Source organism: Bradysia coprophila, chromosome X (genome assembly GCF_014529535.1).
Source record: "Bradysia coprophila strain Holo2 chromosome X, BU_Bcop_v1, whole genome shotgun sequence".
Lineage (NCBI taxonomy): Eukaryota > Metazoa > Arthropoda > Insecta > Diptera > Sciaridae > Bradysia > Bradysia coprophila.
In genome coordinates this window covers 7,832,558-7,850,264 of record NC_050737.1, presented here as the reverse complement: position 1 = coordinate 7,850,264, position 17,707 = coordinate 7,832,558, and the positions used below count along the sequence as shown (strand labels likewise).

Genomic DNA, 17,707 nt, shown 5'->3' with positions numbered 1-17,707 from the left:
TTCTGTGAAAATTGTATTGCTGCTAAACTGTAAACAAACTTATGATTGCCAAGATTACCGTCCCATTTACGATAACATATCATTGTATCAGGTTGTACTAATTCAACCGATTTTTACGTTTAAATTCAAACAATTAGCGTAGTAACTGTTGAAAATTATTTAATCAAAGCATGGATGGGGCATTACTCACAAATTTCTGAGGATCGCAACAAATCAATTTCAGATCCTGCAAAATTAACTTAATGATTGTTTGAGAGAACTGTGTAATGGTGATGGTGTGAAAGCAGTATGATTTATATCCAGTGTCAGAGCTTTGACCAGGTCTTACTTGAAGTTGACCTGTTGCGAGATTTAACCTTGAATTCGTTCCTTACCGTAGAAACAACATGTCCTATGAAAACACAACTGACCCAGGATAGAAATTATTTCACTTCTGCCCAGGTCAATGAAAGACGATGATGACTTGAAGTTCGTTTCACCCTTAAATGTTAAACTTAGTATTCGTCTTTGGTAGAAACCAACAAACTGATAAAGGTGTGGAAATTAGAAGAACGCTTTATGCGTGCAATTCTAAACAAAACCGACTTCGACGGGTCAATATAGTTTGTAAATAACTAAAGTTCTATCCATATGATCATACCAATAAATGCAAATCATTTGCATGTATCAATAAATAAAAAAATATCCTTCACGGTTCACGGTATTTATAGAAATGCAATTTTAACCGACTCGAACAAGCAATATCTTCTAGCATATCAACTGTTTAAACACTTGCAACATTTTCTTTGGCATATCATTCCCATGTAATAAATATCAATATTATTTCTCCCATGTCATTATGATTTCGAATTTATTGATGAAGGTACACACACAGAACAACCACCGAAACGTAGATATTGCTATAAAAGAGAAAAAGAAAAACGTAGAGACGAGAAGAAAAAAAAACATGAACATGAATAATTCGTCACTCAACAGAAATTTTTAATGAATCAGCATTTTTAAGTTGATTGTTTGAGACCGTCTGGATACGGTTTTCTGACGACGACGGTTTGGAAATGTATATAAATAAATAATAAAAAGGATTTTTTTGCTATTCGTGCTGGGTGTGCATATCTTTTGTTGTTTATTCTTGCAATGCAGGTCACGTGTGTGTATAAATGCCAAAGGAAAACATTACAAAAATATAAATGTGTCTCTAAATGCAGCCAATAAATAGTTGTATAAATGCCACACTGCTTAATATTGATTGTATTGCCTTTACTATTTCTTTTCTTGTGAAACCCCGTTGCATCGATTTTATTTACTGGACAAATGCTATTTATTGACAATGAACATCAACATTTTCCTTTCAATCAATGCAAGCAAAATAATAACGTTTCCAGAAGATGTTAATAAAAAAAAGCTCTGTGCTTTGCTAGACGTTGATGCTCGACGAGTTTGCACATACTTTTATAGGTGTTGCAAAAGGAAAAGGATGCCATTGGCATTTTGATGTTATACCATCAGGGCAATAAATTGCACCAGCAAGCAACAAATAAGAATCTGCACTATTCAGTCAAATTCTCAGTTCTTTACAAAGTTCTAGACGATTTTCATGGGATTTCCTTGGAATCAGACGACTTATTTTGGTTGAGCATTTTCCACATCTCTCAAGGACTTTTCGGGATTTCGGGTAAAACGGATTCATCCATCCCATTATATCTAAAGATACCGAATCCAAAAGGACGCCTTTTTATCACGTAGAGCTTTTGTATATATTTTACGGACCATATTACGCAGACATTTCATTTATAAGTTACACTTATAGACTTATCGTACTAGATTTTCGGTACGCATAATATCTACGGGTTCCTCTACGCAGCTGGTTTCTATGTATTAGAAAACCGAGCTTTAAGAAACTTAGAAAACATTTAAAGTTTAATCAAGCTTAAGAGCGCTCACCCCTTGGCAAAATTCTAGCCTACATTTGTGCGCAAAAATATTCGTTTTTTGATGATTTCTCTGAACGAAAATCTTTTTTTGAAAAAATAAAACCATTAAAGCATGCAAAAAAGTGTTACTTTTAAAGCAAAAATGTGTTACTTTTAAAGCAAAAATTGGTTTGTAATTCACATTTTGCAATGGTTTCTCCAAGTGGGATAACTTTTCACCCACAAACCAATTTTTCAATAAATAATAGATAAAGTGTACAGACGAGGGTTGTAAGTGATGGCTACAGAGAATGTTACGAAGACTTATGAAGAAACGAGACGAATGTGAAAATTGTGTGTTACGTAATTTTGTACAGCCCCGTAAGTACAAAGATTTTTTTTTTATTAAATGAATAAATGGGAAGTCAAATAAAATACACTCAATGCCACAATTGGTTGTTATCTTTCTTGTCACATATTCGGTTGAAGAACTTCGTAAATTAACCAATTAATATTCATAAATAAGAATAAATAAACAACGAGAATGCAAAAGAAGAACAAAACACAAAGCACAGACATGCGCAAACATATGAAGGTGGAACAGACAACGAAGCGAATCTTTAAACGAAAAAGAATAACATCGACCTGAGACTTGGCATTGATGTTATAACAAACTGAGCCAACTGTGAAATCATTAATTTTTTATTTCTGAAAATATATTTTACAAAATAAAATAAACATTAATGCAGCTCATACCATAAAATTACCGAATAAAAAGAAATGAGTTCCCAACTACCTATCGTACGTAATTACGGAATTACAATCAATTGTCTGTGCAACTATGTTATCAAGTTAGAAGATCTTATTTCTGTAATTGCATTTTATAGAAGTGATTTGAAAAAAAAGTTGTCTGCCTGCCTAACTTGATGACGACACGCTACCGACTAGAACCCGCTGAACGGTTGATTGAGGTTATGAAATTAAAACTGTGAATTGTAGAGCATCAAACATCTATCTTTCCAATACGGTACGAGTTTGTGGTTCGAAACATTAATGACGTAATCTTTTCAGAAACGGCTAGTCAGAGACAATGGTGACAAAAATAAGAGGATGTCCCTGGACGGTATTTCTGTATTTATAAAATAAATTAAAATTGGCAATTCTGTTCTCAACGAAAAGATATAAAAAACTACCGAGACCAAATTGGCTAACAATTTTGTAATTTTCCGCTACCAAATCAGAACATTTGTTTTCCAAATAAAGTTTGAGCTTTTTGTATTCGGTTGTAAAACTTTTAATTGCGTTGAAGACGAAGCAATAGAATGGGTCATGATTGTGACGTCATAATATGCATCACAACTCTTTACCCATTTTGAAAACCATTAAGAATTCACAAACGTGTCAAATAGACTTCTGTTCTTTTACCAGCCAGTAATTTCAGAATTAAAACGAGCCATCAGAACAGTCGGAGCGTTTACTGCGACTGAGCCCCGTACAAACCCGTATATCTATTGCGTACGTGACCCTAGTGCGTCTATCACCCTACTTTGACCGTAAGCCTATTGCGCCGGTTAATGTAGTTAAAGTAAATATATTATGTAATGTGTACATCTTATAAATTGCGCATAGCGTACGACGTTCCTTTCAAATGAAACAAAAATTTCAAATCGTCCTAAAAATTTTATTTTTTTGAAGGGCCTAGTATCGGCCTCAGTCCGAGGACCCAAATTTAAAATTTTTTTCAACTATATTCTATTCGGCCTTTGATTACCTTCCAAATGAAACAAAAATTACGAAAAACGGATGAAATTTGCTCGAGTTATATGTAAAATACACATAGGGCCCTAGTAGTGGCCTTAGTCCAGGGACCCAAATTTAATTTTTTTTCAACAACATTCTATTCGGCCTTTGATTACCTTCCAAATGAAACAAAAATTACGAAAAACGGATGAAATTTGCTCGAGTTATATGTAAAATACACATAGGGCCCTAGTAGTGGCCTTAGTCCAGGGACCCAAATTTAATTTTTTTTCAACAACATTCTATTCGGCCTTTGATTACCTTCCAAATGAAACAAAAATTACGAAAAACGGATGAAATTTACTCGAGTTATATGTGAAATACACATAGGGCCCTAGTAGCGGCCTTAGGCCAAGGACCCAAATTTAATTTTTTTTCAACAACATTCTATTCGGCCTTCGATTACCTTCCAAATCAAACAAAAATTACGAAAAACGAATGAAACTTACTCGAGTTCTATGTAAAATACACATAGGGCCCTAGTAGCATTTCACTTCTAAGGCCCTAACTCACGGTCCACTCACCTGATTTTCCTGGAATGGTATTGACAATACCTATCATTTGCCGTGTCATTTACATTTCCATCGTTTATTTTGCCATAAATATCACCAAAAGACCTTAAATCACTTAGGTGGCCCTAACTCACGAAGGGCCGACCCGAATATGCCCATCTTCGAACTTAGCCTCACTATTTCGACTATCTTTCAGGGGAAAAAAAAATTTTGAAATCGGATTTGATTTACTCAAGATATCGACGTGACAGACAGACAGACGGACAGACAAAATTTTTATTGCAGATTCGTCATCTATGAACATAGGCAAACACTTTGCCCTTACCGTCTGCTTCGAATTCCATCAATTACACACGGCATCGTAATCCTATAAGCCCCTTTGTACTTCGTACGGGGCTAAAAAGGAATTGCCGGCGGCACAATTATAGCCAGAAGAAGTTTGTAGAGAAAGTTAAGGGTTGAGTTTTGATATGAACGCAATAGATACACCATTTTGTTTTATTTTTTTTAAATAATACATTTGGTCAACTATATTGTCTCTACAATGCAGGCTAAAAGTCTAAATATCAAAAATATTTCAAAAAATTTCGAAAAATCAAATTTTTTAAATGTAGATCTTTTTTGTGCTACGAGATGGCCAAAGGGAAATTATACTCGAGGAACAATTTTTTCCCGGTCTACCAATATGATTTTCCTTTTGCATATATTTTAAATCAGTTTAACATTATATATATAGACGAAATTGGCACCAAATTGATGAAAATATTGGTAAAATGAATTATGTTTAACGCTCAACAAAAAACTAATAACGTTCATTAATCACCTTCCGATGGCCAAATCTATCGAAATGTATGCAAATTAGTGAAATTTTCCTCCTGCTACAGTGCACCGATCTTAATAACAGCTCGTTCAACTTGTACTGTAGCCATGTTCCTTTTTTAAATAGTGAAGGTGGTTCCTAATCAATGGGGAAAATATTAAACGGTCACCCATAGGTTCATTGCGTTGGTTAGATTCTTTTTCAGGGAGTAGGAACTGCGTCACAAGCTCTGCTACTAGGGTTAATGTTAAAACTAAACATAATTTGAAATGAGAAGTGTGCACGGCAAGGTTAAAATTGTGGATTCGGGTCCCACTTCTGCGCCAACTTTTCATTTCAAATGGCATGTCCACTACTTCTACTCCAATGGTACGTTGCAACACTAAAAATATCGACAATCCTCAAAAACGCTAACACAAGAGGGTCAAACGCGCCGCAGTAATAAGGTACGACATGAAAGAGACCCATAATAAGTTACCGGGCATTGGTGAGCTTCTTCAGTTTTATATCAATATATTTTGTAAGATGGAGCCTTTCTAACTAATTTTTGCACACAACGCCCAGTGGGCTTTTTAGTAGTGCAGCCCTTTTTATATGCAAAATGTTCTTAAAGTCTAATATTTTCCATTAAGTAAAAGAATAAAGAATGATAATTAACGGCCACCATTTTGGTCGGAATTCGTGTTTTTTTTTTTTTCATTTCATCAATATTTTTATCAGGGCGATACCCATTTTGACTATGAAATTATAGTGAATTTACTCAGAATATTGGAAAAAATATTCCCTCTAGTATGATCTCTCAAAAAATAACTAATTAGATATGAATTTATCAGTACTTGTGTATTGGTAATAGCGACTACGGTCACACTGTCCCACACACACAAACACTAGTTTCACTAAACATGTAGATTTTTATCGGAGTGTAAAGGAAAGCTAGATGCATAAACTTAAAGCTTTAGTGTACAAAACATGCAATCAATAATTTTATTTGTGTGGAAATTCAACAGACCAAGGGCTAACAATGTGGAAAAATGCTGACTAGTACAACGGTAATTAGAAAATTAACTATTCGCGTGTCTCATTGCTATTTGAAATCGTAATTTCTTTTTGTAGATTCATGGAAACATAACCGACCATTATTGATTTGAAGTTGATTCTTTTTGAACAAATTCAGAAAGGTTTAGTAAAACTTGTTGATAAACAAAGATTTTTTTAGGATTTCATCTGCATAGAATTTGCGCAGAAAGAGTTTCTGTCTGAAATTGTGGCATCCAAGTCCGATAATGACAGTGTTAAGGTTACACATGCACAACATATTTGTAGGGTAAACACGGACGAAGAGCAATATTTAAGAGAATAACATGCGTTTAGGTCCTCTTAAGTTAAGCCCTGTGTATATCGTACAACGAAATATTGGTGTCTTATGGGTTTGATACGATTTAAAATCCCTATTTCCGCTCAAAGAAGGTTCGTTTCGAAGATGGTCGTAAACTTAATGGTAAAATGAAGGATATTCATCAATCCGGAAACAAGTCCAGTATCGGTTCAGCGCATCATGAGAATAGCTGAGTCAGCCTTAAAACAAGAATTCTTTAAAAGAGCACACAAGTCGAGTAAATTTTATCGCTTTTAAATCAAAAGAATATAAATGTAAAAATTGTCGATTTACTAGAAGTGTTTCAATTTTATTATGGACCTAGTAGGTCTCGTAAGACTCTGCAGAAAAAAATTGGTCCCGAAATATAAGTCATAAGACTTTACGAGTAGAACACGTTTCTATGACACACAAAATTTGAAAATATTAGTTTAAAAGGCACCGGTACTTAGCTAAAATTGTAGCCTACATTTGTGTGCCTCATATTTCATTTTTGATGATATCTTTCCATCAGAATCCTTTTTCAAAAATGTACGACCGCAATTCCGGCCACGAATGTGTTAGTGTTCAACAGAAACTAGATTTGGTTGTAGTCGTTTGACCAGCTCTGAGAAAAGTGAGCAGTTTAACGGAATTTTCATAAACTGCTCACATTTCTCAGAGCCGGTCAAACTGCTGCAACCAAAAATGTTTTCTGTTGAAAGATACCACATTCGTGGTCGAAATTGCGGTCGTATATTTTTCAAAAAGGATTCTAATGGAAAGATATCATCAAAAGTAAGCTAAAATTCAGTATTTAATAATCGCCTTAATGTATTCTTTTCAGCAAAGCACCGATGCCTCTTAAACTGCTTACTTTTCTCAGAGCTGACTACAACGACAACAACCAAATGTATTCGTGATCGGAATTGCGGTCGTACATTTTTCAAAAAGGATTCTGATGGAAAGATATCATGAAAAATAAGATATGAAGCACACAAATGTAGGCTACTGTTTTAGCTAAGTACTGGTGCCTCTTAAGGACATTTAATTAAAAAAAACTCAGGAGAATATTTTGCTACAAATTTTGATGGAGTAGTTTTGTAAGTCATATAAACTAATTGGAACATTGAAAATTTCAAACGTCAATATAAAATCAGTCCTTGTGACTTCATTTTTAAAATATATATTAGGGGCGACGCGTTTTGTATGTCCTTCCTCTCATGTTGGTCATATATTTTACTTGCCACACCCTGCGAAAATGAAATTTTCGCAAGGGACACACCGTTGACTTGCGACAATTTTCATTTTCGCAGGGCTTCGCAAGTAAAATACCCTACGTAATTGTTAGGAGATTGTTGTTTTGCCACGCGGGATTATGGTTCGCCTTCGGCTCTGGCTACAAAGCTCCCACTCGGCAAAATACAAATCTCCAAACAATGACGTAATGTATTTTTCTTAACATATAGCGTAACGTGTCCTTTCCACTAGTTTAGGATGTCATGACGTAAATAACAGGACTTAGAACTTCAGTTTTATTGAGTTTTCATTAGATCTTAGCACCCAGAATAGGCTTTGTATTGCGTTGCTTAAGGCAGGACCCATTCTTTCTTGGCGTGAGTTAAAACACACAACACACGCACTTGTATAAAAATGTGGAAGCTTTTGACGTCTGACATGAGAGTGTTAATGCTAGAATCAGTGATATGGCCTAACTAATTTTGAGAAGTAAAAAGTGAATCGAAGTAACATGCTTAATCAATATAAGACTTATGAAAAATAGTTGTTACCGTCGGAATAGTTTCCTTATGAGAATAGCTTAAAAACCTAGCTTCTTTATAAATTTACATGTGGAATTTTGAAAACCGACACATTTTCTGCTTTGTGGTTTACCAATTTTTTGTGAAATTTGCATGTATTGTTATATGGAGAAATCAAAAAGTCAAGTAAAACAGAAGCCGAAAATGGGCTGGCTTTCAAAGTTCTGTGTGTGTAAGATGTTTAACCAAAAGCTTTTCTGATAGCTTTATAGACTGTAACGATTAAGAATCACATTTTTATTCTACGCCAGATTTCTTCTTCACTTTTGCATTAACTAATTCTAAACCGACCTATATTTTGAACCAAACAATCCAACATTTTAGCAGAAAAATAATTTTGTTTTTCAAATTCAACCACATATCATTGCAGAACTAATTTCGTTTCGTATAAATAATTGGAATTCGTAGGAGACTGATGTTTATTCAATTCAATTGAAAATTATTTAACAGATCTACCGTGACGGTGATTTCTTTGAAGAATATTTTTTTTACAATTTTTTTTTCTTATGGGTTAGCGTCATTGCTTAGTAATTCAGATGTTTTTATTCTCTCTTGGTAACCATTCAATTGAAATTTAATTTGTAGACAAATGTGCAGAATTAATTTTTTTGAAATGTAAATCGTGAGTGCACCGCTGGTGGTAAAAATCAGAATAAAAATGTAAAAATGAATCTTCGATTCTAACTCACATATCGACAGCAGGTTTTTCTTGTTATGCTAATCTTTAATTTAATTTAATGTTCACAATAATCAGTACGAACCAAATGTCTATTGTGGAACGGTTACTCATTCGTTATCGACCGACCACGATGGCTATAGCTCTTATAATAATTAAAAGAATCAAGCGAAAAAGTTGTACACCTAACTCTTCATGATATTTTAAACAAAAGAAGTAACAGATTTAATGTGTACATCGCGATTATTCTGATATTTGCTTGTTGTTAGTGAAAGGTTATAACGAACATTGATGGCACTCAAAAGTTATCAGACAGATTTAAGCATTAAGTTTGATCGTGGTGTGCTTGTTGATTCTAAAAAGTTAATTAATATAATGTTGTCACTTCAGTTTAGTTTACATTCAACGTTCAGTTATGTGCTTAAAAAGGTGAAGAAATAACCTGGTGCTAAACAGCTAATAAATTAGGCAGTCATCATTTGTGTTCAAATCATTATGGTAAATGAGGATCAAAATAATTGGTTGAATACTATGGATGGACGAACTGCAAATGTTTCATGTTTATAGCATGTTTATAAGCACATTAGCACTTTTCCTAGTTATTAAAACAATCGATGAACCTAATATACAAGTTCAGTATTCTCGCTACGAGGGACCCGAGTAAAAATGAAAGTCTCAAAGGTTCGAAAAGAGACGTCTCACGGTCTCAAATCCTTTGTATTGTCAGACGTCTCTTTTCGAACCTTTGAGACTTTCATTTTACTCGGGGAGCTACTAACTGTATTTAATTACCAGTCCTATTCGCTCATATTTAAAAAAATCAAAAGTCTGTTCAATTAAAAAGTAGCTAAGGTTACTCGAAAGCATCTCAGAGGTAAACATGGTCATGTTGCTACGAAAAATTGTTGAGTTGTCTGAGTGTTTACCGTTATTAACTAATATGGTTCATATGATACTTATGACCAGGTCGGGTCTGTTGGTAAAACGAATTGTGTTATACAACTTGCAATATCTTTCACTTCATCTGTTGTTGTCGAAAAGGACGTCATGAATAAATGACTGGCTCTGACGAATGCGGTCTTATATAGCAAAGAACATTTTTGAAAAAATAGGTAATAGATTTGAAATCAATCCCTTCAGAATTCTTAGATCAAATGAAGTAATAGATCCATTAGTTAAAAATCCGTCTGTGAAGGTTAAAACAAAACTTTAAATCGAAATTATAAACTAATGGGCTTTTACTGTATCCACAAGGCCACCGCAAGACCCATTGTGCTACATCATTCAATTGGGTAAACTTAAAAACAAAGTAAATGAAATTACCCAATTCATGTAATCCTAATGCTGTGTTTATTGGCTCTGCTGCTGAACATTGCAGTGGCAGATCCATAATCTGATGTCCAGCCGACGACGCATAATAACCGCCGTAATAGCCTCCACCCGGATATCCATTGTTCGACGATGAATGTACTTGTGAATTATATCCATGATGGTGGTAAAAATGTCCGCTAATCCCTTGTGAATAATTAAAATTGTTCGCACTTTGGTGCAAACCGTTCGATTGATGGTGAATAAAGTCCGAATTATTTTGCGTTATGCCCGACGAAAACCCATATCCATTATGACTGTGATAGTCATCGTTCGGTTGATATTTTGGTTCATTTGTTGGACCACCCATTGGGGTTTGTACGTGGTGTGTATATCCCATTAGAAATGAACTCATTTTTTTCCTTAAAACTTTTCAATTAATTCACAACCTAAATAGCACTTCATCGTACTATAATTTCGTTTTGTTTATCTGTTTCTTCTTCTTCTCTTTTATTTTTCGTTATTCCATAAAATTCACTAAATTGTTAAACACCATCACGAATTTTCCTCATTCATTTATTCAATTTATTAATTGTGCTCTCATTCGGTTCACTTCACTGACCATCACAATGATGCGCTTTTACTTAAATAAATACAATTAATTCAAAGTCACACTATGATGCAACAGGAATCGTTACAATACAACATTTTGCTTACTTCATTCTAATACCGAAAAACCCGCGGCTACGACGAATCTTTTTCAAACATTTATAATTTTGGGAATTGATATTTCCTACTTAATTATATTGATTAAATGTGTACACATATACATTCATATGTTGGAAATAAAAAAAAAAGTTTACGTTGTTAATAACAAAACACGTCCGAACGTGACTAGATTTTCTTTTGTTATGAACAAGCAAAAATGTGATAAACCTGAAAAGAACGAATCGACTCCAGAGCATTCTAGCCCCAATTCCTACATACAGTAGCTTCGTTACGGATGGCTCCGCCCAATTGTGAGTTTCTTCTTTCGTTTCGTTATTCGGATTCCATGTTCGCAAAGTGTTCTGACGCATGGTCATCATTTGAAAATTATATTCGAAAAATATGGTAGAAAGGCAATATATAAATGAACAATCGTTTGAAAGAGAGGAATTTTTTATGGAGAATCGAGAATGGGTACGCCTACAAATTGGTTTGCAATCTCTCGAAAGTAGTCCGGTCATACTTGGGTCATACTGAATGATATGGAAGTGTATATTCGACCGATCAATTTCTCGACAAAAAATGTATTGGAGGATCTGATCTATTAATTGAATTATTCATGCAATCATTGGAATCATTTTGGAATGAATTACTTTGATTAATGAACAAAGTATCGAGAACCAAAAATCATACGTATTAGCACTTGGTGTGTTTTTAGGTCGTAAATACAGAAATGAGTACCGTTCGTTAGTAACAGATAACTAGCAGACTATAATGAGGAGTGAGGGTTGAACTTACTCTCTTGATTTAATAATAACAACTGTTAAGATAATAAACTTCCGTTGGCCTGAAGAGGCGCCACAATTGATTTAGTGCTTCATTCTCTGAGCTCTATTTTCTGGTGAAACATTACTACTTTTCTTACAAATTGTACCAGACATGTAAAAGAATTTTACAAAAATCTATTACATTTAGGCTTCAGTTTCCAAACAGCATTTCCCTATATTGAGCGTTGACATATTGCACGTAAACTTACAGGGACCCCAGGCACGGCTAGAACAATAGACAACGTAACTTAAACCCACACATTTAAGTACTTAAGTAAATACTAGGCCCCACCTTTTAAGCGGGTCAGGTCCCTTGACTGACAATTTTTTCAATATATTTTTAATCAATTTCATTTTATTTTCCGTTGTTAATCTTCCGAAATATCACAAATAACGGATATAAAACATTCGCTTAGTACAAGTTCTTTCTGTTCTCTATTTGCTTGTAAATTTGCGGCCAGATTTTTAATCAACAATACAAAAATAGACAAAGACTCGTGTGAATTACGGCCCTCGCTGCGCTCTGCCCGCAAACGTCCCACTCGTATAAGTCGTCTATTATTCAGTTTTATAGTCTTATTGTTAACGTTAAACAAAAGTAAAAGATGCGAATTTGGAACGATTAGAGGACTCTTTCACTTTGGTACAATATAAAATAGTACGATAGACGTTCTTCCCTTACACTTATGTACAAAAAGGAAGCCCCCCGGTACTTTCTACATTTACAAAACCTTTAATCATGAAACAAAATAGCACGACTCGCTTCGCTCTGGCCGCAAACTTCACACTCGTGGGAGTTTTAAAGTTTTCTGTATGATTGTTTTTTAATGTCATTCCATACATTTGAATAACGATTCAGAAATTTGTTTTTCATAAAATTTTATAAATATTTTATGTCATGGCTGCCTATCACCGTGATAGCTGACTATCCCTGACTATAGCCAACTATCACCGTGATAGCTGACTATCACGCATGCGTGATAGCTGGATATAACTAACCGACAAAATCAAATTCCATCAAAGTAATCTTTTTCGATTGATTGAATTTTCCAACAGTGGAAAATACTGTTTTTCTGGAATAACTTTCAGATCCTTAATCCCACATAGCCCATCTTCGAACTTAACCTCAGGAATTGATATCTGCGTCGATTAAAAAAATAAAATTGGTAATTGGTTGATAATTACTCAAGTTATCGTGTATACAAGTAAAATATTGAGACAAACAATTCCGTTTTTCATAAAATTTCATACAAACATTCTAGGGTATTTTCCGGCTTAAGACCCTGACTTACAGTCAAGGGAATAAACGCTCCGTGTTCCTCTGCTTAAATTACAACGTAATCTTAATCGATGAGGTTTGTTCGACTTTAATCTAGATTTGGCACTTTAGTCTAAATACGAACATCAAAATCTGTGGTCAAAAAGTCTGCAAAAGGCGTGCCTTGTGTGCTCCATGGCTTATGAAAGTTTGAAATGTTGTGTTACATTCCGTATTCCGACGCTCAGTAGATGATTTTAAGCAAGCATTTCTCTTTGCTTTCTTTTTAACTACATAATCAGGAAATCTCAATAAAATTGTTCGAACGTCGGCTTAATTTTGTAGTTTTTTTTTTTAATACCTGTTAGCTTCCTCATACTACTGTTTGTCTCAACCTAGAACCGTAAACAATTGACCAAAGCTTTCGACGAAACTGAATTATTCTAAAGATCTCCAGTATTTTCAACGTATGGAGGATATGTGTACAGCCGTTTCAGAGAGAGAACATTTCAGTAGAGAATGGTTACGCCTTCTTTCAAACTGTACCCTCTCATTTGTGGTTATTACCAATGTGAGAATATACTAAAATGTTGTTGGTTTTTGTATTTATTTTTTTAGAATCCAACTGTTGTATAGTGTATGGCACTTCGGATAACATTATTTTAACGAGGCAATATTTTTAGTTGATTGTTCACTTTACTAACATAAACAAAACTATTCGTCTCGTATATCGGAGATTCTTTCGTTAATTGCTATTCTATATGGAAAAATGTATATTAGAAGATTAGTGCCATCAGAGTGTGTTATTTAAATAAATAAACCATTTCTCCCATACGTACGATTTTCATCGTATAACCATTTGAGATGATAGTGCATCTCTTGCTATGAGCTTTTATCTGCTTGTTAAAATCTTAAAGGTGTTTTACAATATGTTTTCATGAAACGTAGTTATTCAAATTTGTACTTGTTTTGATTAGTTATCAATTTTGATTAATTTCAAAATAAATATTTAAACGTTGCGTAATCATTCATTAAAGAATAATGAAGCCTTTCATCAACTTCTCTCATTAAGTAGATCGATTGAGTGTGAATTGCTGTAGGTTTAATTTACGGTATGATATGACATTATGTTTAAAGTGTCTGGGAAATTCAATGGAATTAATTACATCTCCAATTTAACTTACTCTCCGATTAAGGTATATCCGAAGCGTTTCTTCTCTGCAAAACCTACCGGTGAATTATTTTCTGTGAATTAATGGCTTTGAATGCCAATAATTTGAACTGAATTCATTTTTGCTGGAAACGACCAATCCCTAGATACACATTTAGGCGTGAGCATTGTAATTTTCCAGTGCTCACTTATGGAGCGGAAACGTTAACTTTAACGAAAGCATCCGAAGATAAATTGAGAGTGACACAAAGAGCCATGGAACGGAGTATGCTTGGAATAACACTCAGAGACAGAATGACGAATCAATGGATCAAAAAATGATCTGGTAACGACAACGATGGTAAAAATAATAAGCGATTACAGTTGTATAATGATCTATTATATAACATGTTGTAACTGTGAAGTAAAAGATTTTGTTAAAATTTCTAGGCGACAAACAAAAGACAAACAAAAACGTGAAATCTTAATCAAAAATTCGAATAAAAAGCCTGCCTTTCCTTGTTTCAACGGCACCAAAATATTATAACCTAGATGTGATATGATTCAAATTCCTTACGTTTAACGTTGCTCTTGATTAACATCAAATGTAATTCCGTAAACTAATGTAGCTCTTGATTAACAACAAATGTTAATTCCACAATCAGCTTCCCAAAATTTAACTCTAACTGCATCCCAAAAATTCTGCCGCTAAAGTTTAAGTGGACTTTGGTTGCTACCTGTGGCACTACATAAAAAATTTCTCCAAGGTTAGGACAGATGCCACACAGTTAAAGAGAGTTGAACACAGTTAAATTTTCCGCTCCTAACAGCACTCCGTGAGCGGTTAAGATTCATCAAGTGACCGCTCCAGCCAATATAGAAATTCTCATCGAAGGGAAAAAACGACGAAGCAGGTTTCGACAATCTGACACAAAAAATACAATAACGTATAACGTAGAGGAACAAATTTAACAAATTTTTAATTTGTAAATGATTCTAAACAAAAAATTTTAACAAATTAAAATCTAGATTTTTATTTTAGTTCTCATTGATGCGAGCGTGCGTCCAACCAAAAATAACAAAATAAAATCTATCCATCTCGTGGATGCCTTCCTTGTTCTCTGGTTCTTCTAATTTATCACCGTGTTGATTGGATTCAGATTGTTGATCGATAAACTTTAGTAAATAATAAAGTGGAAGCAAAATGAAATGATCGATTCTGAGTGTATACAGATTTGAAAGCCAGTATAGTCTTACATACCGCCCATTTGAACTGTTTATGGTGCATTTGTTAGGTTTTTTATCTGTAAACAGTTGCAATGCATACGCATAAGCTCGAAAAAACATTGTGAATGCTATGCAAATCGACCGAAAGCTTGTTATTTAGATCTATACTCGTTTTCAAATCACAATACGCTAAAAATCTTAATAATCGATCATTTCAATTTACCCTGCCTTTAATATTGGAGAAAAAAAGTTGAATTAAATTTTATGTATGAACTATAACTAAGGAAACTACGCTCGTAACTTTTTCCACCGTTAATAAATTCCACAAGTTCCTCCGCAACCTCTGAAATCAATTTTTTCTGTGAACCATAGTTAGACTTTAGTTCAGAATACGAAGGAGAAACCAAAAAATGATGAGCGCCGTGTCTGTGAAGTCTAAACGTTTTATTACGTTTGTTAAAAATATCAACACAAAATCTTTTACTTCATTAGTTTTATCAGAAATTATGCTTCATAAGAGAACACCACACATAACTCATTGCTAATTTTTGTCGTAGTTGTCGATAGCAGATTATGAACGGCTTAGCTATGATTGAAAATCAACCGAATTACAATATTTATTTAAAATAAGAACTTTCAGCAACGTGTTCGTGCTCGTGTTATATCAGACCTAGCAGCATAGAGAGTAGTATAGAGACATGTTGTGCGATGATGATACTAGTGAACGTGCAAGACGGCGAAAGGAACAACGAGACACCATATCCAAATTATTGATTTCGAGTAATTGGAGAAACTTGTTAAAAATCCTCGACGTATTAGTAACCAGATGAATAGTAGAAAAATACATTGCACTCATATGATAAACTGAACGCATCTTTACGGTCAAGGAATGATAATAAACAATTTTATGTTTTCTTATGTTCGGACATCATTTCTACTTCGAGTTTACATTAGGGAGTACGCTTTTGTCAGACACCTCCTCCTCCATTGAAGAGAGTACGTAATTTGTGATTTGCCCCTTAGGATACATTTTGAATTGGCTTGAACATTACCAACGCAATACTATCTATCGACTTCAATTGTACCTTGAATAAAAATCTCGGATGGGTCAACAATATATTTTCGATATGAAAAAAATATTACTCCCGGTTCTATAGAAAGTATGATAGAAGAAGAATAACAACAAAACAAGAAGGAAAAAATCAACAGAAAATAAAAACCTGATTCTTTAAGATGCGATATTAACTTTTATGCTATTAAAATATAATTTTCAATTCTTTTTTTAGAATTTGTAGCTGGAAATAGAAAAAAAAACCTATATATGTGATGTCGGCAGATTGTTTTTACCTTTTTTTTTTAATTGAAACAGAAAATAAATTTCAACAAAATAGAAATGGAAAAAAAAATATATTTTCATAATAATATAATATCTGATAGGTTTATACAGAAGGTGTACATGCATATATACACATATAGACGTATAGTTATACATTTTTATATATAAAACCATATTAAGTAGTTCTCCACAACCTACCAAAAAGAACTTTTATGTATATGCAATATACAGAGAGGAGAAAAAAAAATATACGAAACAACATAACATTTTGATTGACAGATGTATTATTTAGAAACCTATACTGTTCGGCTCTATAAGAACTGAAATGGCTACATTTTTTTGATTAATGATGTTTTACAATGAAACATAAAAGCAGAAAATTGTGTAGACTTGAACAGATCTAAAGACTTATATATGTCTCAAAAAGCAGAAATTTATGTTGAATGTATATATTTTGAAAAGCAGGACTAAATTTAACAAGAGAAAAAGTTACTGTAAAGTATGAAAGGCAACCAAATACAGAAAAAATGCGTTTGTTAATGGAAAATACGCGCACATACATTCACACACACGCACATATACATACGATCCATATTCGTTTTGAATGTTAAAATTAATATTAATTTAAAAATTTAATGCTGTTAACATTACATAATGTGGAATGGCTCACAAATCACATACCTTTCCAAAAAGAATTTCTCTTAATATGTAATCACGTCTATAAAGAGTGACATCATACTTAAGAAAATGTTTACGAGTCAGAAGTGCTTTTCGTTTTGAGACACGAATATTTAGAATGCCAATTTTGAAATGGAAAAGTCGCATGAATATGAATGCAATAAACAAGAGTTTCTATAATTTATGCATCGATATGGACTGTTTATTTTTGTTGCTCAAGCGTAGCCTACGATTGACTATCGGCTTGATCGCTCCACTTTTTTCACAAAAATTCATTTTCACGAAAAGCTTCTCACACCAATAATGACGACGAACAGTAGGAT

General features: G+C 33.7%; 1 protein-coding gene across 1 annotated transcript in view; it reads right to left on the bottom strand.

Moving 5' to 3' along the window:
* LOC119085759 (homeotic protein deformed) overlaps positions 1-11,111 on the bottom strand; it is a 38,283-nt gene extending 27,172 nt beyond the window's left edge. Inside the window, exon 1 of the mRNA XM_037196243.1 lies at positions 10,216-11,111. Within this exon, the coding sequence (XP_037052138.1) occupies positions 10,216-10,615 (400 nt within the window). The 5' untranslated portion in view covers positions 10,616-11,111. The remainder of the gene's footprint in view (positions 1-10,215) is intronic.
* Positions 11,112-17,707: the final 6,596 nt, after the last annotated feature.